The sequence below is a fragment of the Geotrypetes seraphini genome, chromosome 8, assembly GCF_902459505.1.
Source record: "Geotrypetes seraphini chromosome 8, aGeoSer1.1, whole genome shotgun sequence".
In the NCBI taxonomy this organism is placed as follows: Eukaryota; Metazoa; Chordata; class Amphibia; order Gymnophiona; family Dermophiidae; genus Geotrypetes; species Geotrypetes seraphini.
Window position 1 is genome coordinate 79,738,671 of NC_047091.1, and position 23,423 is coordinate 79,762,093.

The 23,423-nt window shown below is 46.2% G+C and overlaps 1 protein-coding gene across 1 annotated transcript; it reads right to left on the reverse strand.

Annotated features, from left to right (window-relative positions):
* Nucleotides 1-4,168: 4,168 nt before the first annotated feature.
* PPP1R14B (protein phosphatase 1 regulatory inhibitor subunit 14B) lies at nt 4,169-22,381 on the reverse strand. The gene is made up of 4 exons (XM_033953916.1): nt 21,884-22,381; nt 15,941-16,024; nt 10,481-10,513; nt 4,169-4,646 (listed from the first exon to the last, which is right to left on the reverse strand). Exons 1-4 carry the CDS (start codon nt 22,088-22,090, stop codon nt 4,578-4,580), a joined length of 393 nt encoding a protein of 130 aa, XP_033809807.1. The 5' UTR covers nt 22,091-22,381; the 3' UTR covers nt 4,169-4,577.
* Nucleotides 22,382-23,423: the final 1,042 nt, after the last annotated feature.

The window sequence follows — 23,423 nt, forward strand, 5'->3', positions numbered from 1 at the left end:
ATATTTTGAATGAATGGGAAAGGGAGAACTGGCCAGGGAAACAAAAACTAGAGGGCACTCGGAAAAGTTGAAGGGAGACAGATTCAGAACAAATGCCAGGAAGTTCTTCTTCACTCAGAGGGTGGTGGACTCCTGGAATGCCCTTCCAGAGGAAGAGGTAGAACAAAGGGGGATTGTGGGATTCAAAATGGGACTGGACAGGTTCCTGAAGGAAAAGGGGATTGAGGGGTACAAATAGAGGGGTACTATGCAATACGGAATGCTTTAGAGTAATAGATGACTTACAGGTCATTTGACCTGGGGGGCCGCCGCGGGAGCGGACTGCTGGGCATGATGGACCTGTGGTCTGACTCAGTAGAGGCGATGCTTATGTTCTTATGTGTTTATGGAAGCAACACCATGATGCTATATAATTTTGAATATGTGTGAGTGAGAAGGGAGGGGATGAGAGAATGTAGCAAAGTGTGAGAGTAAAACGTGTCTGTTTGCAGAGGCATCCAAAAGGGATGAGCTACTCATGTCTTGGCCCAACCAACCTAACTTTTCTACCTCTCCTCTGTGCTGGGACAGAAAGCTGACAAGCAGCAGTGAAATCACACTGATACCTCTACACTGCTGCTGATCTGATGAAACATACTGCTGTTTCTGACTAAATTAGGCTCCTCCTTTTTTACATCACAGCTGGTGATAACAAGCCAATCTCCCTCCTTGTTTCTACCTTCTGCTGCCATGACCTCTAGAAACAGTTTTATTCTCGGTTTCTTTTAGTATATGGTTCACAATGAGTCCAAATTTTCCATGGTGCACATTTATCCCCATCCTTGTTCTTACCTTTAACAGCTCTAATAGATCAGTAAGTCATGAACTGCCTTTGCTAAATTCATGCAGTCTCTTCTTCCCCATTAAGCTTTGTTTAGTCTCATATGAGCGGGGTGGGCAACTCCGATCCTCAAGGGCCAGAATCCAGTCAGGTTTTCAGGATTTCCTCAATGAATATGCATTGAAAGCAGTGCATGCAAATAGATCTCATGCATATTCATTGGGGGAAATCCTGAAAACCCGACTGGATTCCGGCCCTCGAGGACCGGAGTTGCTCACCACTGCACTAAAGCCATTTTTAAAAGTACTGTTACACTGGTTACCCTTCAGTCCTTAGTTACAGAGGCAGATTCAAAAGATAGGTTATAGCAGGGGCAGGGAACTCCGGTCCTCGAGAGGCATATTCCAGTCGGGTTTTCAGGATTTCCCCAATGAATATGCATTGAAAGCAGTGCATGCAAATAGATCTCATGCATATTCATTGGGGAAATCCTGAAAACCCGACTGGAATTCGGCTCTCGAGGACCGGGGTTCCCTACCCCTGTGTTAGAGGCATGGTGTGGGCAGGACTAGAGTGGGCTTATGACTTGGCTGTTTTTCTAATGAAATAACTATAATATTAGGGGCCAGCTTCAATGAAATAGTTCACATACAAAACAAAATACAGCTGGCTTACGAACACTAAAATATATATTACAGATTGGGTGGGGTGGGGGGAAATCATTTATCACAATTATAAACATAGCCTCAAAGACTCAACGAGAACAAATCCAACTCAAAGTTGCCACAGCGGTGCTCTTACAGAATGGGCAGACATTAAGGCCAGAATGGGCAGAAGCGACTTGGATCACTCTTGCCTATGACAGCTCAAATCTCAAAATGGCTGCCACAGTAGTCTTACAAGGCGTGGGAGTGTGTGGCACAGAGATTAGAGCTACAGCGTCAGCACCCTGAGGTTGTAGGTTCAAATCCCATGCTTGTGACCCTGGGAAAGTCACTTAATCACCCCATTGCCCCAAGTACATTAGGTAAGAGTGTGAGCTTGCCAGGACAGATAGGGAAATATGCTTGAGTACCTGAATGTAAACCACTTGGGCTATAAGTGGTATATAAATACTAAAATAAGTAAAAAAATTAATGCAAAAGTCATGGCAGCCATTTTGACTGCAGAACCATTATGGGCAGAAGCAACTAAGAATCACTCCTGCCCTGATAAAACTACTAGCCCACATTTGTAAGGTAGGCCTGGGCGGGTGTCAGATTTTGTTGGGGTGTAGGGCTTGCCAGTATTGTTTTCAGCAAAAACCCCACAGCAAATTTCAGCTAAAACAGAAAAAAAAAAAACAGTTTTAGTTACCCTCTACATTCCGAGGTGCTTTAAAATGTGCTAGCTCCTGGTACAGTTTAAATGTAAAAATTAAGAACATAAGAATAGCCATACTCAGACAGACCAATGATACATCCAGCCCACTATCTGCTGCCAACAGTGGCCAATCCAGGTCAAAAGTATCTGGCAGAAACCCAAACATATTGATCCTAGAACAAGCAGAGCCTTCCCCCATATCTATCTCAATAGCAGACTATGGACTTTTTTTTCCAGGAACTTGTCCAAACCTTTTTTAAACCCAGATAAATTACTGTATTTTTTGCGCCATAAGACACACCTGACCATAAGACGCACCTTAGATTCAGAGGAGGAAACAAGAAAAAAAAAACATTCTGAACTAAATTCTCCCTGCCAGGCTCTGTACCCTGCCCCCTCTCTGGTGGTCTAGTGGTAGGTCGGGGCAGGGCACAGAGCAGGCAGGCCTAGTGACAAGCAGGCAGGCCTAGTGACAGGCAGGCAGGTAAGCAGGCAGGCCCCACACACCCCATCTCCCTTAAATCATGCCCCATACCCCCACCTGCTCCCAGTACCTTAAATCATCCCCCCATACAACCACATGCTCCCAGTATCTTAAATCATCCCCCATACCCCCAGGTGCCCCAGTACCTTTAAATTCCATCCCAGCCCACCCCCCCAATCAATCATCACTTTTATATACCCCCCAACACATTTAAATTCCATCCCAGCCCCCCAGCACCTTTAAATTCCGACTCAGCACCCCTAAATCAATTATCATTTTTATATACCCCCCAGCACCGTTAAATTCAATCCCAGCCCCTTCAAATTCCAACACAGCACCCCTCCAATCAATAATCAATTTTACATACCCCCAGCCCATAAATTCCATCCCAGCCCCCCCCCCCCCCCAGTGGTACCTTTAAATGTTGGAGATCGGTGGACTGCTGCCTGCTGCTTGTCAGGGCCCACGGCGCACAAGCACGCTAATGCCTGGTCCCAGACACTTCCCTAATTGGGCTGGTCGCTGGTGCTGCGCAGGGCTGCTGCCTGATTACCGGCACATTGGAACCAGCGGCGCACATGTGCGCCGCTGCGTGGGCGTGTGCCACTTCTGAATAGCTGCCTCAGTAGAACTGAGCAGTCATTCAGAAGTGGTGCCTGCACACGAAGCAATGCGCTGGCCCCGATGTGCCGGTAATCAGCAGGCAGCAGCCCTGCGAAGCACCAGCGACCAGCCTAATTAGGGAAGTGTCCGGGTCCAGGCATTAGCAATAACAATGTGCCGTGGGCCACGACAAGCAGCAGGCAGCCGTCCACCAACCTCCAACATTTAAAGGTACCGCCGGGTTGGGTTTTTAAAAAATATTCGTTTCATAAGACGCACCCTTATTTCTGCCCACTTTTTGGGGGGAAGAAAGTGTATCTTATGGAGCGAAAAATACAGCAACTGCTTTTATCATATCCCATAGCTTAACTATTAATTGAGTGAAAAATATTTCCTCCTAGGCATGCTTTCTAAAGTAATACATTAGCATAGTAGTTTTATTCTCCCTTTTGTGACCATGTCAAATTTAATGTTGCAATTGTTATTGCTAAGCAGCTCCACCACTGTTATGCCTTACACCAGGTCCTACATGCCAGTAAGAGCTAGAACTAAAGTAGTTATACCCTTTGCTGATTCTAGGACAAGTTGCTCCATGAAGCAATCATTTGTTGCATCTAGAAACATTCCCTGATATGCCATGATTAGAGTCAAGCAATCAGTAACAGGATAATTAAATCTATTATTGTGTTTTGTAACCTTTCTAATATCTGTTTAGCATTTTACAGTCTATTTCATCAACAGATGGACATTTATAAACCCCAATTAATATGCTCAGCTTTTTAGAAGATATGGACTAGAATATTAAGTCATTTACATATATTCCACTTTGCTTGGATCAACCTCTTCCACTGTTAAGTCTCCCTCTACACTAATACTTTTTAAATCTGGAGGAAACAACAGTCTTTTTATTTTTTATTTAGAAACACCACCAAAATAATCTAGTTACCATATATATAAAAAAGTTTGGTAGAATTAAAAAAAAGAGCTAGATTGAGAGGGAAGATGGGGATTGGTAAAAATGCCAGTGCTCTCAGAGGGCTAGAAGTCAAGCTAGCACTCTCAATGCAGTAGAACGAGCGTGTCCAAGGTACTTATGGCCAGTATGTATTTGACCTCTGATCCAACACTGAAGGTCAGGAGGAACAAGCCAGACTGGATGAAGGCCCTGCTCCTTTGATTCTTCCTCCCAAGTTCATTCTTTGTTCTTGCTATGATCCATAAGTTTCAGTGCCACCACTTTTCATGGCACCTCTTATAGCCCTACTTCCACTGGCTAGCAGTCCGGCTGTCTCCTTCCCCATCCTGCTGTCACTTCTTCTGTGGAGTGCTCAGTTTCTGCATCCCACGTATTTTGTCTAAAAGGTCTTTCACAAAGGCCTGGAACAAGGAAAAGGATAAGCAAAGTTAATGCTCCTCGGTCCTGTCCAGCTGTGCTCACGGCTATTCCCATAGTGAGACTGCTACAAAACAACCAAAAACAAAACTGGTCCTGCCCCCAAACACTAGCAGCCTCCACTCTCTTATCCTCCCCTCCTCTGAACAGAGGTAGCTGCTGGGCCTACCATGGAGTCCCTGATGGTTTAGTGATGTAGTCCAGTGTTTCTCAACTTCTTCAAGCCAAGTACCCCCTAAGCCTAACAAATACCAACAGAGTACCCCTGCCCAAGCTCCACCCCACCCCTACCCAAGCTTCACCCCTGACCCCATCCCCATAATAATAGTACTAATTGTAACACAATTTCTCCCATCCATTTTTCATATATACACAATATCTTATTAATACATAAAAGTAACGCAAAATTAAAAATTAAAAACAGACTGTATGCAGAGAAATTTTAATTATTTATATTTGGGGAGGTTTTCAAAGCGGTCAAGGCAGATGACTTAAAAATGTGCAATCAGTAACAAGTATAGAAAAATAGACAAATATAAAGCAAAATATAGACAGCACATATAAATTCACAAAACTGACACATTTTGATCACTAAATTGAAAATAAAATCATTTTTCCTACCTTTGTTGGCTGGTGATTTTATGAGTCTCTGGTTGCACTTCCTTCTGACTGTGCATCCAATATTTCTTTCTTTCTGCCTCCTGCACGCTTACTCCCCTCCTCACCTCATTTCCTTCCCCAATCAACATATCTCTCTCTGTCCCTCCATGAGTTCAACATTTCTCCCTCTCTTATCCCTCAGATTATGTGCAGCATTTTTCACCACTGTCCAACAGCTCCTTGCCCATTTCTCCTTCTATCACCCCTCTTCAGCACAATGCCACATTTCTCCCTCCATCACTATGTCCAACATTCCTCCCCCTTGCAATCCCCTTCAATCTATCCATCTGTTCCCTCTCCACCAACATATCCAAGATTTCTCCCTCTCATTATTCTATTCCCCATGCATCTCTACCTCACTCCTCTCTCTGTGCCCAATTTTCCTTTCTTCCTTTCCCCATGTGCACCATCTCTCACTCACACTTATTCCCATCAATTCTCCCTTTCTATTCCCTCCCTTCGATGTTCAATGTTCACGCCCCTTCCCTTTCTTCTGTGTAGAGTTCATGCCCCCCCCTGCCTTCCAGCTTTGTCCCAAAATTAAGTCGCACACTGGGGATCCCTGCCTACCCCATCCACCCTCCCCCCTTGAAGCCAACCCATCCACAGAAGCCACAAGCGATGCGGTTGAAGCTGCTGCCGGGGATCCATCCCTGCCTGTCTGTCTGCTGGCCCGCTGTACTAACACCCACCCCTGAAGCCAACCGTTACTTCGTTGGAGCCGGACTTGCTCCATCCATCCCAGCAGTAACTCCGTGCAGGGATAGTGCATACAGCGATTCACACGCTGCACATGGCTGGCCCACAAGCCTTCCCTCTGACGTCGGAGAGAAGGTTTGGGTCAGCTACGCAGCATGTGAGTTGCTGCCTGTGTTTCTGTACGGAGTGCTGCTGGGGGAGGAGGGAGCCAGTCCAACAAAGTAACAGGGTCAGCTTCGGGAGGGGGGGAGTGCAGCAGGCTGGCAGACAGGCAGGCAAGGAGGGATCCCCGGCAGCAGCTTCAGTAGCGGGTGGGTGGGTAAGGGATGGATCCCTGGCGGTGGCCAGGCCACGTAACCCCACATACCCTTACACATGTTGAGAAATACTGGTGTAGTCCATGCAGGAGCAATCTCCCCTTGGTTACAATTTCAAAATGGCTGCTGTGAGAATGCTACTAGAGGGCGCAGCAACTATTTTGACAACAGAGACAGTAAGCCCATGGGGCATTTGAGAAAGAAACTTGAGTCAAGCCAATTTTGTGTGGGAGGAGTAGGTGGAGCCTGCTCCTGTTCAGGGGGAGGGGCAGTTGTTTGCTCCTTTTCAGGGGGGGGGGGGAGGGGAGCCCTACAGGGACACAAGAACCAGCATTTTCAATTGAAAACTGATTTTGGGCTGGTTTCGGTGCCAAAATTCACTCAGGGCTAGATTCACTAAAATCAGCGATCGTCACTAAACCTGTTTTCACAGGTTTAGAGACAATCATTGCTAACCGACCTGATTTTCTAAAAGGTCTACCGTGTGTTTTTTTCCCCTCGACGCACATTTTCCGATCTGGCCATGCAAATTAGTAAAACCCCATGGAAAATAGCCAAGCGATTGATTCACTTACATTATTTGGCTAGTTACCATCGGGTTTCACTGATCCTGAAACCCGATTGCTGTAGACCAGGTCTACCTGTTTTTTCTTTTTTTTTCAATGGCACAGATATTTTGCATGTATTACACATGCAAAATAACTGCCCCATAAAAAAAATAGGAAGTCCATGATTGGCTCAAACGCCTCAGACCCTTCCCAAGGGAAGAGCCAATCAGGGCCTTAGGCCCCTCCCTATGCATCACATGATGCACGGGTGAGGGGGCCTAAGACCCAGTGCCGTCGCAAAGAGAGGAGCAGGAGGTGTTTTCAGTACCTCCTGCTCACAACTTTAAGGCACGGGACAAGGGGGCCTGGAGGGGGAGGGAGGCCTCCGGTGGCAGGAGGGAGTGGGAATCCCTCCTGCCATCTTTTTGGGGTTCAGGGGTGCTAGCAGGGGGGGACTTTTTTAATGGGACAGACGGTGTGTGTTTAAGTCACGCAGAACATCTGTTCCATAAAAAAGCAGAAACCCTGACAGCAGTGAAAGGAGGCTGCTTCCCCTGTCACTACTGTTAGGGCTTTGTGCATGTGTCAATCGCTCACTGAGTGATTGAGTCGGTGGGTTTGCAAGCAAATGATTTGCACCTCCGTGCAAATCATTTGCATGCAAACTTGACAGTATCAATCACTGTTGGAAAATCGGCCAACATTGACTGAGTCGCTATCTTTAGTGAATCTAGCCCTCAGTTTCTAGAGACTACCCCTCTCTCCTTTACTACACAACTTAATGCACTTCAAGCCTGCTTCACAGACTTCCCTTGCTGTTTCAGTGGAAGGAGCAGCCTAATTAAGGCCCAGATTCACTAACGATAACAATTCAATCGCTGTTGGCTGATTCTCTGGTTGATTTTGAAACGGCGATTGATTCACTATATTTTTTGCATGCAAATTATTTGCACGGAGTTGCAAATCATTTGCATGCAAACTCACTGACTCAATCGCTCAGTGAGCAATTGAGTCAGGGCAGAGCCGTGACAGGAAAAGCAGCCTCCTGTCACTACCATCAGGGCTTCTGCCGGCTTTTTTTCTTTTTAATGGGCCAGATATTTTGCGTGTGTAATACATGCAAAATGTCTGTGCCATTGCAAAAAAATTAAAAAAAAAACAACAAAAAACTCACACCAAAAAAACAGGCAGTTGGGTTTTAGGATAGTATATATTCAAATATATATATGTGCTTGAAAAAGACCAAAACCTGCTTCATAGTACTTACAATTACTCTGTCCCAAAAGCTTGGAAAAATAAAGTAGCCATCATTATTAAATCATTAAGCAAATGATTCCATTCTTCTGGCTCAGCTAAGGAAAAGGCAGAAGCCCTAAGAAGGCATCACTATGTTTAAGGAGCTCATAAAGTTGCCTTGCTCAAGGGGGTTCTTCCCTTGCATAGCTCTAGCACAATGGTCTCAAACTCAAAAAATTTGCAGGGCCACATTTTGGATTTGTAGGTACTTGGAGGGCCTCAGAAAAAAATAGTTAATGTCTTATTAAAGAAATGACAATTTTGCATGAGGTAAAATTCTTTATAGTTTATAAATCTTTCCTTTTGGCTAAGTCTTGACAGACACAGGCTGATGAGGACCAGTCAGCACGGTTTCAGCAAAGGCAGATCGTGTTTGACAAATTTGCTGCACTTCTTTGAGGGAGTAAACAGGCAGATAGATAAGGGCGACCTGGTCGACATTGTATATCTGGATTTTCAGAAGGTGCTTGACAAGGTTCCACATGAACAACTACTTCAGAAAATTGCAAGCCATGAAATCGAAGGTGAAATACTCATGTGGATTAAAAACTGGCTGGAGCATAGGAAACAGAGAGTGGGAGTAAATGGACAATATTTGGACTGGAAGAGCATCACCAGTGGAGTGCCGCAGGGCTCTGTGCTTGAACCCGTGCTCTTCAACATCTTCATAAACGCCCTGGACATTGGTACGACAAGTGAGGTGATTAAATTTGCAGACGATACGAAGTTATTCAGACTAGTGAGGATGCGAGGGGATTGCGAAGATCTGCAATGTGACATAACCAAGCTCGAGAAATAGGCATCGACATGGCAAATGAGGTTCAAGTGATGCATGTTGGTAACAAAAATTTCATGCACAAATACAGGATGTCCAGGGCGGTACTTAGAGACCTTCCAGGAAAGAGACTTGGGAGTTCTGATCGACAAGTCGATGAAGCCATCTGCGCGGTGGCAGTGAATAGGGCGAATAGAATACTAGGAATGATAAAGAAGGGGATCACGAACAGATCGGAGGTTATCATGCCACCGTACCTAGCCATGGTGCGCCCTCACCTGGAGTACTGCATCCAGCACTGGTCGCCGTACTTGAAGAAGGACACGGTACTACTCAAAAGAATCCAGAGAAGAGCGACTGAGATGGTTAAGGGGCTGGAGGAGTTGCCATACATTACATTACATTACATTAGTGATTTCTATTCCGCCATTACCTTGCGGTTCAAGGCGGATTACATTCAAACTAAAAACAAGAATTACATTCAAATTAAAAGGAATAGAATAAGCGATGACATAGAATTTTTTAAGGTAATAAACATTGGATAAAGAGTTACCAAAGGTAAGTGGAGGTCTTTAGGAGATAAGAATAGGGTGAAATTATGGGTTTTAGATAACGTTTGATAGATAAAAGAGTATTAGAGAGATCTAAGGGTAAATAGAGTGTTAGATATTTGGTTGGGATTTGTTTGTGCTGGATAGGTTTTATGTGAGAGATTGGAGAAACTGGGCCTCTTCTTCCTTGAAAAGAGGAGACTGAGAGGGGACATGATCGAAACATTCAAGATACTGAAGGGAATAGACTTAGTAGATAAAAACAGATTGTTCACCCTCTCCAAGGTAGGAAGAACGAGAGGGCACTCTAAAGCTGAAAGGGGATAGATTCCGTACAAACATAAGGAAGTTCTTCTTCACCCAGAGAGTGGTAGACAACTGGAACGCTCTTCCAAAGTCTGTTATAGGAGAAAACACCCTCCAGGGATTCAAGACAAAGTTGGACAAGTTCCTGCTAAACTGGAACGGACGCAGGTGAGGCTGGACTCATTTAGAGCACTGGTTTTTGACCTGAGGGCCACCGCATGAGCGGACTGCTGGGCAGCGGAAATTCTTATGTTCTTAATAATAATATTGTAATTTATAGCTAGAGACATATGATCAAGAAACTGTTTTATTTTACTTTTGTGATTATGATAAACATACTGAGGGCCTCAAAATAGTACCTGGCGGGCCCCTGGGCCGCGAGTTTGAGACCACTGCTCTAGAACATCCTGTCGGACAAGACAGAGACATGAAGGCCAAAGCAAAGAGCAGCCTTACAACCTAAGGGTATCAGCAGTGAACTAGTGAAAGTGTGATAAACAGGATGAGGAGGCAGGTGAGAAAGGATGGGGTGTGTGTACTGAAGAAAAGTGTGAGAACTTGTTTGATCATGTGTGTAATTTTGCTAATTTAAAAGTCTTGTTCAGGCGCCAGCAGTACCTTGTCAAACTCCACACATCTCACCCTAGGTGACAGAGAATTTCTTACCTCTGTGGGTTTGTAACAGTCGACCAACAGCTCCTAGAAAAAAGGAGAGAAACCCAGAGAACATGAGAGGAGGTAAGGGAAGAATATCACTGGAGGCTGTGTACACAGCAGGCCTGCCTCTAGGGATCATATGGCACCTGCTTCTCTGCCCTAGGGATTATTAGAAAGGAGGGAGGGAGAGGCACACATACATAAACGGGAAGAAGAAGAGATTCGCAGGCACTCACAAACATGATACTTATAAGTCATTAGAAAATAAAGTATTTGGTATTAATTCCATGTTGTAAGATATATAAGTTAGGGCTGCATTTTGATTAAAAATTTTAATCATGATTAATTGCATGATTCCAAAGTATTTCATTTATGTATTTCCCACTGCGGCTTCTTGAGACTCTCGGCAAGTCACTTAACCTTCTATTATGCCAGGTACAAAATAAGGATCTGTACATATATAAACCCTTTGATTGTAACCATAGAAAGACGGTATATCAAATCCCATCCCTCTTCCCTAAAGGGCTGATTGATAATCTCCCTCCCTCCCACCTACAGATCCAACATCTCTCCCTTTTACAGCCTTCCTTTTCTACCCCCCCCAAGTCTATTATCCCGTTCTCCCAGGAGAGCTCAGAACGGGTTACAAGTTTACATACATAACAAAGCATGGTAAAATATAACATAACAAACATGGCACTGTGTGACACAGCATGCCGAGGCATGACAAAACATAGGATGGCAGCTTAGCATGATAAACATAAGATGAGAAGCGACATAAAACTTGGTGGTGAACACCAAGCTCTTTTCACGGTTGCTGGAGCTCATAGCCTCAGCAATAGCTTTGACTGGTGGTCTCTCCAATTCTGCTCATAGATCTGAACTTGCTCACTTCCCTCCCCCCACCCAGGGTTTGCCATCTGGTACCCCCTTCCCACCTGCCCGTCTACATTAAATGTGGTCTTTTGTTGATCCCTGGCAGTGGTATGGTTGCACATACACTGCCTGCATCCTGCTTCAAAGCTTTCCCTCTGGTATATCCTGCCACCTCTGACATCACTTCCTGTTTCTGCATGGGCAAGATTGGTCAGAGTTTTAAATCAGGCCTCAGACACTGCTATTTATAATATTGCTATTGCTAGGGATCAACAAAAGACTAACTTTAAGGTAAACCAGTGCCAGGTGTGGGTGGGTGGGAGTTGATAAACCACAGGCAGGAGAAAAAATGCTAGATTTGTGCCAAGGACAGGAGTCAGCATTAGAAGACAGCAGAAGAGATGTTTGGAGGAGACAGAAGACACCACAATGTGATTAATTTTTTTTTTTAGTTGTCCCTTTACCAAGTCTAGAGCCAAAGGTTTGTTTGGGTTTGTTTGTTTTTTTTTTTTTGGGGGGGGGAGCTATGGACTTCTTTAACTTCAGATTAGAGGTCTGCATGGGAACGGGGATCAGGGGAATCCTGCGGGTCCCGCAGGGATTCCCCCCAATCAATGGGATTCCCACAGGGACCCCCTGGCCCATAGGGATAGAAATGGGGTTCTACTTCCAGGGGCCTACCTAAATTCTGGCGATGCAGCTGAGAGATCAGTCCAGCACCGCAGCGGCCATGCTGAGCCTTGCTGATTGGTCCAGCGGCATGGCGCGGCGGGAATAGTAAGCAAGGCTTTCAGCTGTGTGCATGCTGAGCTCACTGCTCAGCATGGCCGCCGCGGTGCCGGACTGGTCTTTCAGCCTTGCTCTAGCCTTGCTTGCTGATTGGTCGGCAAGGCTAGAGCGGGAAGATAGAGGATATATTTAGTGATCTGTCCAGGAAATAGTGTTGCTGCAGACCTGTCTTCAACTGTGAGTAGAGAAGATCATTTGTAGGGAAAAGAGCACAGGGCAGGATGAGGAGGATCGTCTGAAGTCTTAGATAACGTAATGGCGTTTAAGAACAGGTAGTTTAATGAATAACAATTGCTATTACACGAGGAGAAAGTAAAAATAAACCATCTTGGGATTTTCCAAGTAAGGGGCCCCTACCTTTAACCAGTATGCATTTCTTTCACTTTGCTGGGCACATAACCTTTTTATCTTGTCATTCTTTAAATATTTCACATGGCGAATAAATAAAATTTTGCATTTTAAAAGAAATATTTCAAACGCTTTTCGAAAGACTTTGCTCTCGCCAAAAGAAAAGCCTCGGAAGATTTTGAGGAGTTGGAGGAGCTGTGATATTTCAGATTTTGGTGATTATCAGACGTCAGCCTTTGTTGATAACTTGCTAAATTATCTAAAAGTAGAAACTAGCGGCCGGTAAAGCATCCATTGTACAGTGCTTCCCAGATTTGCCTTCATTTTAGCACTTTAAAACTCATACAATGCCAGATCATGGTAAAACTAAAATGAAGATCTTCTCTCTCCACATCCCAAATTTCTCAAGGTGGTAACAATAACAGTAGTAAGCCCAGAACTCATATAGTGACCTTGCATTAGTGTTATGAGCTAAAAGCTCAGTAGTGCATGGTTACCTAAACACAACTTAAACATCTTGCTTCTCAATGTTGTAAACAAATAGTTTGCAAGTTGGCTGAGCACACTGGATGCACAAGAGTGTGTGCTGGTGACAACTGTCTTGTCCACAAAAAAAAAAAATTAGTGCTGGTTTGATTGTATACTGATATATCTGTACATAGGATGGAATTCTGGTCTGTGTAGCTATCGTACATGTGTGGATATATGCATTGGTTCATAGACAGTAACGCGGAAGACAAAGGCGCGCGCCGACAACTGAGCACAAGACGGAGGCGTGCGCCGAAGAAAAAGACTGTTTTTAGGGGCTGCGACGGGGGTTTTTGTTGGGGAGCCCCCCCCCCCACTTTACTTAATACATATCGCAGCGGCGTTGGGGGGGGGTTTGGGGGGTTGTAACCCCCCACATTTTAGTGAAAACATAATTTTTTCCCTAAAAACAGGGAAAAAGTTAAGTTTTCAGTAAAATGTGGGGGGTTACAACCCCCCAAACCCCCCACAACGCGGTGCGATCTGTATTAAGTAAAGTGGGGGGGGTTCCCCCCCATCATAGCCCCTAAAAACAGTCTTTTTCTTCGGCATGCGCCTCCGCGCTGCGCTCAGTTGTCTGCTCGTGCCTTTGTCCCGGTGCACTTTTGACCTGACACCATATGCATTCTGTCCACCCAGTGCCGATACCCATTTGACCAAAACTCCAGCATTTAGGGCTCCTTTTACGAAGCTGCGTTCGGGGCCTTAACGCACAGAATAGCGTGCGCTAGCCGCTACTGCCTCCTTTTAAGCAGGCGGTAGATTTTCAGCTAGCGCTTGCTAATCTTCTGCATGTGCTAAAACCGGTAGTGCACCTTCGTAAAAGGCGCCCTTACTCTTTTGCTTATCTCCCCCTCAGCTTTCTCTTTTTTTTTTTTTAGCCATGCTCTTCTTGGAATTTATAGACAATGGCATGGGACCACCTTTTCAAATAAAAATGTCATCGGGATCATCAACTCCACAGTTTCTTTTTTGTTTGTGCTGTTGTTTTCCTTGTGGAATCTCTTTGGTGGAACCCTTTTTTTGTTTTCTGTTCGGGTAATTAACTTATAAGCCTCCTCTTTTACTAAGGTGTGCTAGCTGATTTAGAGCACGCTAAATGCTAACGTGTCCATAGAATATAATGGACACGTAAGCATTTACCGCACACTAAATCAGCTAGCACACCTTAGTAAAAGAGGGGGTTTATAAGTTAACTAGTCTTATAGCCCGTTACATTAACGGGTGCTAGAATATATTTGTGTGTGTCTGTCTTATTTCTTTCTCTCTCTCTCTCTCTCCTTAGCCGCTTTCTGTATTTCTGTCTTTCTTTTCCTCGGCTGTCCACCCATTCTCCCTTTCTTTTACCTTCCCTGTGTCCACCACCACCCCTTCACTGCTCCCCTTATCCAGCAGCAGCCCTTCTCCCTTTTTTAATCTCCCCCCTGTCCAGCAGCACCTCTTTCCTGTCCCCCTGTCCAGCAGTAGGCCTCCCTTCCTTTTCTCCCCCCCACATCTTTTTCCCTGTCCATCAGCACCTCTTTCCTGCTCCCCCGTCCAGCAGTAGGCCTCCCTTCCTTTTTCTCCCCCACCCCTCGTCTTTTCCCCTGTCCAGCAGCATCCCTTACCTCACGTGTGCCCTCCGCCGACAGCTGCCGACAGCCGCTGCGCCGCCTGAAGCCGACAAAACCCTAAGCTGCGCATGCGCACTCCTACCTGTGGGAACCTACAGTGCACACAGGTAAGAGTGCACATGCGCGGCTTAGGGTTTTATTATATTAGATTACCTGAACAGAAAACAAAACAAGGGTTCCACCAAAAAGATTCCACAAGGAAAACAACAGCGCAAACACAAATGAAACTGTGGAATTGATGATCCTGTCAGAAGTCATTGCTGCTTTTTATGGGGACAGGCAACCTTTATGGGGGTACGGGCAGAGATGCATGGGATTCTGGCAGGGACGGAGGGGATTTCTGTCACCGCACAACTCTCTACTTCAGATAGGCTCAAGGTCCCCACCCCTTTAAATGATGACCTTGACAGGGTCTTTGATGACATTGTTGTCTAGTCCTTATTTCCCAGCTTTGCTGCTGTTTTCCACACAGCTTCGGACATTTCTGAATTTGGGCCATGTCTAGTTGAAACTCCCAATCTAAACAATTAGGCCACTTCCTCATGCCACACCCAACCAATCTGGTTTTCAGGATATCTACAGTAAATATACAAGAGAAATCTGCATATACTATCTTCATTATAAATACCCTGAAAACCTGATTGCCTGGGTGTGGCTCAGGCACTGATTAGAGTAACAGACTGAAAACTAGGGCAGCTAGGGTTCAAACATTTCTACCACTGACACTCACTGTGGCTTTGGGCAAATCACTATCACCCATTACCTTGGGTACCCATCTAGATTGTAAGCTCTTTGGGGAAGAGGCAGATTGAAAACTTAGCACCACTGTACAGTATAATATTACCCTTTTCTTTTCTCACAAGAAGAATGTGGGGGTGCAGGCACCCACATAACTCAAAAGGACAGAGCTACAGAGAAAATCCAGCAGCAGAGCCAACAGGTAGAGGAGCCAGACAACAGTGTGGGAGAGACCCTGATGGAGGAGGAAGAGGGTGTTTTTCAGTGTTTATTGATTAAATAAAAAAAAACAGAAGCTCTACAGAAAGAGGGAGACATTAAGGGGAAAGGCTGACTTTGCACGGTTTCTGTCTGTAATTACAGATATTACACTGACACAGAGTGATTCATTCTGTGGTCTGTAACCTTCCAAGTCTGTCATTATGGTGAAAGCTTCAGGGCTCAATGGCTACTCCCTTCCAGAGGATAAAAGGCAGTCGCTCAGACCTGTATCATCCTCTGTGCCCTTTACCCTCTGCCACGTCCTTCCTGTGCCACTCCCTGAAACACACCTGCTACAGCACATGACCACACTCACCTTGACTCGTGCGCCTCTCTCCTCATCAGTCTCCATGTCCAGTAGCTCATCAACATCGATCTCCAGCTCTGGGATCTCTTCCTCCTGCCAACAGAAAGGGAATGATTAACATGGATGAGGTTTCAGGAGGTACTGAGCCCAGATATTGAACACAAACACACAAAAAAGTGATAGAAATAGACCTCTTTCCCATACTCATTCCTCTGATGTCCTTTCTCTCCTCCTTAACGGAAAATACACACTCATCTGCCTTAGGACAGAATTTCATACCCCACATTGGACTGCCTAGGTGTAATGGATTCTGCTAAATTCTGAGCCCATCACCTATGGATGGTTTCCTATCTAAGAGGACTCATCTGTTTGCAAAATCAAAAAACTTTTGGTGTTGCCAAAATAATAAAGAACTGGGGAAAAAAAAGAATTACAAAATACATAAAAGAAAAATCACACAGTTCCTGGTTTCTGATGCTGGTCAGTGCCATCTCTGTTCATGTTAAGTTTCTAGAGCCTGGCCACAGGATATGACATAATGCTGTAACGAGGCCTGCTGAATCTTAGCTTATCTGAAACTCCTCAATTTGTAATGAGTTTGGAATGACAGTCAGTGTTTGTGGAGTCTCTTTTCTTGCCCTTCTTGCAACAGTCTTTCTGGCTCCCCTAGGAGTAGGCTCTGAGTTGGCTGTTGGCAGGGGAAAGGGGAGGGGGAGGCAGTTCTCATCTCCCCCTCCCTTCTTCCTTCCACAGGAATGCTGCTGGGCCAAAAGCTCTTTCCAGGTCAACACCCCTTATCTTCTTCTGATCCTCACTTCCAGCACTAGATTAACAAAGGAAAAAGGGCACAAACCTCGTGGAATATCAGCACTACTGGACTCTTCCAGTGAAATACATAAAAACTAAGGGCTAGATTCACTAAGCCCACGGATTGGATCTGATATCAGTGAGCAGGGGGCTGATTCACGAAGCATCCTCATGCAAATGAGGACGCTCGGAATCACGCCCCCAACTGACTGCACGGATCGTTGACTAGCAATTCCAATGCATGCGCAGATCATCTGTAGATGGTCTGCGCATGCTTACAGAGCAGCAGCCTTTTTTTAAAACTTTACTTTTTACAGCGAGCCCATAGTTTTAACCCGCTTTAAACCCGCTGGGGAAGGCCAGGAGAGTCGGGGCAGAAGCAGGGCGGTGCTCGGGGCAGAGAGCTGGAAAGTGGGGGCAGAGAGAGCAGGAGAGTCGGAGCAGAAGCAGGGTGGCGATCGGGGCAGAGAGAGCAGGAAAGTCGGGGCTGAAGCAGGGCGGTGATTGGGGCTGAAGCAGGGCGACGATCGGGGCAAAGAAAGCAGGGGAGTCGGGGGCAGAGAAAGCAGGAGAGTCGGGGGGCAGAGAAAGCAGGAGAGTCGGGGGGCAGAGAAAGCAGGAGAGGCGGGGGGCAGAGAAAGCAGGAGAGTCGGGGGGCAGAGAAAGCAGGAGAGTCGGGGGGCAGAGAAAGCAGGAGAGTCAGGGGCAGAGAAAGCAGGAGAGTCGGGGGGCAGAGAAAGCAGGAGAGTCGGGGGGCAGAGAAAGCAGGAGAGTCGGGGGGCAGAGAAAGCAGGAGAGTCGGGGGGCAGAGAAAGCAGGAGAGTCGGGGGGCAGAGAAAGCAGGAGAGTCGGGGCAGAGAAAGCAGGAGAGTCGGGGGGCAGAGAAAGCAGGAGAGTCGGGGGCAGAGAAAGCAGGAGAGTCGGGGGGCAGAGAAAGCAGGAGAGTCGGGGGGCAGAGAAAGCAGGAGAGTCGGGGGGCAGAGAAAGCAGGAGAGTCGGGGGGCAAAGAAAGCAGGAGAGTCGGGGGCAGAGAAAGCAGGAGAGTCGGGGGCAGAGAAAGCAGGGCGGCAATTGGGGCAGACAGCAGGAGATGCAGTCGGAAACGACGTGAGCAACTGGTCCCCAGCAGTCACTTGTTTGTTGATCGGCCAGCCCAGTCGGTGTTCAAGTTTTTTATTAGTGAATTTATTACATGCCGTTTCCCCTCATTTGCATGCGTGGATAGGATCTTACCCCTCTTCTTAAGGTTGTATATAACATATTTTTAATTATTACTCACTTAGTATGTAATAAGCGATTTATCAAATTTAATAAAACTTGAAACTTAAAACTTGAAACTTGATCGGCCAAGAGGTTAGTGAATCGGGTCGGAGGGAAATCGGATCGCTAAGTGGTCACAAAGTGGTCGGGACTTGATCGGTGGCCTTAGTGAATCCCTTAGTCCAGGGGTGCCCAATGTCGGTCCTCGAGGGCCGCAGTCCAGTCGGATTTTCAGGATTTCCCCAATGAATATACAAGAGGTCTATTTGCATGCACTGCTTTCATTGTATGCTAATAGATCTCATGCATATTCATTGGGGAAATCCTGAAAACCCGACTGGATTGCGGCCCTCGAGGACCGACATTGGACACCCCTGCCTTAGTCAGTCTGAATTCTCAGGTGTCTGAAACAAGAGCTGAAAAGTTCAAAAAACAGTGTACATGGATGGTTCAGGAGCTAATATAAAAGTCCAAAAATCCACAAAGGTGTATAAAATCTTTATTCAAAATCCAAATGAAAGTTAGGCAGATATGTATGATGATAAACAAAATACAGCAAAAATGCAAGAACCTAACACGGTCCATGTTTCGGCTATACTAGCCTTCCTCAGGAGTCCATGTATCTTGAGAACAGAACAAATGCAAATAAAGCAAAAATGCTGTGATAGTATACTTTTTCAGCTTTACTGTGGTAGCAGTGCAGTGTATATTTTCCGTATAACTACCGTGAACTACCTTTAAAACAGTGTGCTTGCGACGACATAAGCGCCAACAGTTTTAAAGGCAGTTTACAGGTAATATACTTTTTTCAGTTTTACTGTGGTAGCAGTGCAGTGCATATTTTCCGTATAACCAGAACTATCAGAGCATTTTTGCTTTATTTGCATTTGTGTTCTCAAGATATATGGACTCCTGAGGAAGGTTAATATAGCTAAAACACAGACTGTGTTGGGTTCCTGCAAATTTGCTGTACTGTATATTCTTTATCATCATACATATCTGCCTAACTTTCACTTGGATTTTTAATAAAGATTTCATACACCTTGGTGGATTTTTGGACTTTTATATTAGCTTCTGAAATATCCAGGTACTGTTTTTTCCGTATTTTTTTGTGTGTGTGTGGAATTATTTTCCCCTTTTTTTCTCATTGGAATAAAAGAACAGCCATACCAGTCAATACTGGGGACTTCCCTTTGCTCATGAAATCCAAATCTGGAACTGAACTTCTCTACCACCAATTATATGTGTGACACTGGGATGAGTCACTATCCCGCCTGTGCCTTAGGTTCTAATCTCCAGCTCTGCAGATCCTCATCCTTAGGAAAGGGTTACTGTCTCCCTTTCCCTCAGTTTGCTAATACTGGCTTTGACCTTGGCAACACTGGCTTTGACCTTCAGACTGAAAACTGTTGTATAATTACTATTTGTGAATTCACTTTGGTTAAGAGTGCTATATAAATAAAAGATGATAAATATATAATGCTTTATAAATAATTTGTAGGTTCCTCCTTACTGCAGCAAGGCGTGCCCGCCACACTAACCTACCATTCCACCACAGGACACACACAGTAGGTAAAGACACTAGATCTCTAATGAAGCTTCAGTATGGTCTCTTGACACCCGTAAAGAGGAACGGGCTTTAAATGTTACCTCTTTTATAAACTTTATCCTGGAACGCTTGTCAAAGAAGGCAAAGATGGTTATGGGCTCCAGGAAACACATCTAACATCCCAACCTGATCAAGTCTGAGAAGCAAGAGAATCCTATTCGTTTGAGATTTGAGAGCGATGAGGGTTTTAGGAAAGAGAATACAGTTTCCACACAATGGAATGCTCCCTTCCCCCCACCAAAACCTGTGCCGACAGCAACTCAGCCTCCTCCCTCACTGTTCACACTTCCCCATACAGCAGCTGCGATAATCTGGAAAATGTGAATTACTGAGATAGATGTGAACACACATGAAAGAAGCCTCTGAGTGGCTTGGAAAGCAGAGTAAGAGACAGAAGCAACGCTTGCGATTCCCTCCTCCCATGTCTCTCCCGCTGCTCTTATTCTATGATCCCTTTCCCAATCTGTCCCAAGAGATTTTTTTAAATAAAAGCTAGGTGTCTGCCAGTCTCTCCTCAACTTTTGCCGTCTTCTGCCTGGTCCTCTCCAGTGATGTCACAATCCAGCATCTGTGATATCACAGTCTGAATTTAGCCTTCTTCTCCAACTGGTGTACCATGATGAAGTCTCAGATGGTGCATTGTGACATGGTGTGGATTTTGCATGGCCATCGATTTAGATATGATGCGATACCTTACATGGAACCAAAGGTCTACTGTTGACAACTGGGAAACCTGCTCAGTGAGATAAAACTGGGTAGTTTTGACAGTTTAATTGGTCTTTTTCTCCCATCATTGATGTTTCTCTCTCTCTTTACTTATGACACTGGAGCTCAATGCAACATAACAACACACCTTGCCTTCCCCAGAAATATGGTAGAAAACCAAAGCAAGTTTCTTATTTAAAGGCAGAACTAGATAAATTATAAAAGTGCAGGAGGCTCATAGCTTAGTTCTGTCACCGATTCTGTGCTATCTATACAATTTTTCTTGATAGGATTTACAAATTATAGTACCAAAAACAATTTGTTGTCATTCAGTCCCAGGCCTCAGAAATATGTTACTTGAATCACTACTGGGAGGTGTGACCACATCTGTTTCTGCAGGTCCAGTTTAAAACAATATCAATGCAAAGGGGTAGTGCTGGACCCTGAGGCTGAACATGGCTGATCTTGGTACTGGCTTCAGGAACCAGACCTACAGGAAAGGGTTGGGAAGAGTGGCAGTAAGCTTGTTCTTGTCTGCATGTAGGAAGCTTAGATGAGGAGCAACCAGTCCCTGTCATCAGTCCTAGAGTGAGCTGTACTGGGGTGTGTGTGTGGGGGGGCGGGGAGTGACTAGCCCAGTTTGCATTTAATGAATGAGAAACACGTGGAGAACAGCAGCACTCCAAGCCATGGATTTCTAACCTCCAGCAGGCCCTGTGAGATGGGGGTAGACATGGTGACACCCGCCTGATCTTCCAAAGATAACAAATACCCTCTAAGGCAGGAAATGACTTTCTGGTCAGTCTTCTGATTTCCTTTGGAAAGTCTCCATCTGTATCATGAGGGGGGATGGTAAAGCTGGGGAAGTAGAGAAAGATAATCTGATGTGGTGATGGAGATGTTATAGTTTAATGGTGTGAGGGTAGGGCTGACAGTATGGAGCTGTAGATGGATGCGAGTTCCTGACCTGGTATTACTATTGGCAATAAAAGAACAGAGCTCTTGGTCTTTTCTGATTATCCGATTTTGGAGGCAGTGTGATATATTAAGAGTCAAAATTTACCTTTTTGGGGGGAGAGGAGCAAATCTAGGCTTACATTTTTAGGATCAAAAGCATGGTCAAGAAAATAACAGAGGCATGGGGTAGGTCACCCGAGCACCAGTAGTCAGGTCCAGCATGGAAGAATAATGGGCATTTTTTTTCTAGTACCAGAATAAGAGGGGGGGGGGGGGGGTTCATTTACAGATCAGAAAGAGTTTCTCGGTACTAGAGGGCATTCCTCAGCAGCAGAGTGGGAGGGGGAGTCTTTCCCAGGAACAAAGATGGGGAGGAGAGGGGGGTTTTCAGTATGAAGTAGGTCCGTCCCTGTCAGGGTCCCTGTCAGTGAAGGACGATGGGGAATATACGGGTGTGTAGGGGACAGAGGGCATTTGCTCCCCAGGATTTCGTTGTCACTCACTGCTGCCACTCTACTCCACTCGAGCATTACTTTGCCCCCATCTTAAAGAAATCCCTCCCTATGTTACTGTGTGTGTAGGGAGGGGGGGGGGGGGTGTCGTATATCTCTGACCTGACAGTCGTAGAGTAGCACCAACTGGCCCAGGATCCACTCCTCCAGGTTGAGTCTCTTGCGCAGCTCCTTGCGATCGTACTTGACGGTCACTTTGCCCTGGCGCCGCACGGGGCCCTCGTCCGGCTCCTCCCCGGGGCCCCCCGGGCTCTCAAAGTACACCCGGGGCGAGTGCGCCCCACTTTCCGGGCTGCCGATTGCTGCCATCTACCGGAGCCCCCTGTCTCTTTCCAGCCCTCGGATTCTCCCTCCCGGGCTGCCTCTCTGTCCTTCAACGAAGCCCTTCTTATGTCTTTGTCTTGCCGCTGCTCTCTCTCCGGGGTTGTCTCTTCGTCCTGCGCCTGGCTCCTCTCCTGCGCTGTCTTTGTTCTGCAGCCGATCGCTTTATCCACAACTGTCGAACCCGGCTTCACATGCACCTCCCTCCGTCCCGGCCGCCCTTTCCCTTCTTTCTCCCTTTGTCCCGGCGTCTCGTGTTCCCTAGGCCCCGCCCCTTTCTGGCTCTCCGCCTCTTAAAGGGGACGGCGCCCACCTCTGTCTCCGCCCTCTCGGGACTGACCACAGCAGTCAAGTTGCAAAGTAGGTAAGGGTAAGGTAGGTTCTGTTTCATAATCTCGTCTACCACTGCTCCATCTTTCCGTTCTGCTCTCAACTGCCCCTGATCCATCCCCTCCCAGCATTCCTACCCCCTACTGCCCTGTCCTCGCCCGGCGATCCCGTCTCCCAGCGCTCTCACCTGCCACTGTCCCCCCTCCCGTCGTTACACTATGACTTGCTCCACCCAACTCATTTCCTTCCAGCATTCCCACCTGCCACTGCCTCTCTGCCACCCTCCCACCTACTATTGCCCCATCCTCTTGCAAAACTCTCACCTACTCCTGCGCATCCCCTTTCAGCGCTGCCACCTACCACTGCCCCATCTCAGCACTCTCACCTGTACCTGCTCCTCCCCAATGTTCCCGCCAGCCAAGGCCTCACCCCCCCCCCCCCCAGCACACACTCGGACTACAGAGGTTTAGGATGCTCACTTCGGGCCAGATTCTCAAAACTTTAATGCCGTTGCTAAACTGTTTTCCAACGGTTTAGCCTGCGTGCATTTTAGCGGCGGATTATCAAAATGGCATATGGCAGTCTAGCGAGCTTTCTGGCAGTCTCCCACACTGCTATGTCTTCCCCCTCCCCCCTCCAAGGACTACCAACATCACTAAAATCCACTGACAGTAATAAAAGAAAGAATAACATTCATGGAGCAACCCATCTGGTGTGCTCCAAGGTTCTCCGCTATCGCTTACCTTATTCAACATCTAAATTTCCCCTTTAGGACATTTATTACAGAGTTGAAGGGGTCCTTTTATCAAGGCGCGGTAGGGGTTTAACGTGTGGAATACCACGCGTTACACCGCCTGCCGCGCTTGTCGCTAACGCCTCCATTGACCAGGCGTTAGTTTTTTTGCTTGCCGCAGGGGTTAGCGCGTGATGAAATGTCCGACGCACTAACCCCGCTAGCGTGGCTTGATAAAAGGACCCCTAAATGTAAAAT

Coding starts and splice junctions, on each gene's coding strand:
- PPP1R14B (XM_033953916.1), bottom strand. CDS start 22,090: ATGGCAGCAATCGGCAGCCCGGAAAGTGGGGCGCACTCGCCCCGGGTG. Junction 10,514..15,940: donor AGAGAGGCGCACGAGTCAAG/GTGAGTGTGGTC, acceptor CCTTTTTTCTAG/GAGCTGTTGGTCGACTGTTA. Junction 4,647..10,480: donor ACTGTTACAAACCCACAGAG/GTAAGAAATTCT, acceptor TCCTTGTTCCAG/GCCTTTGTGAAAGACCTTTT.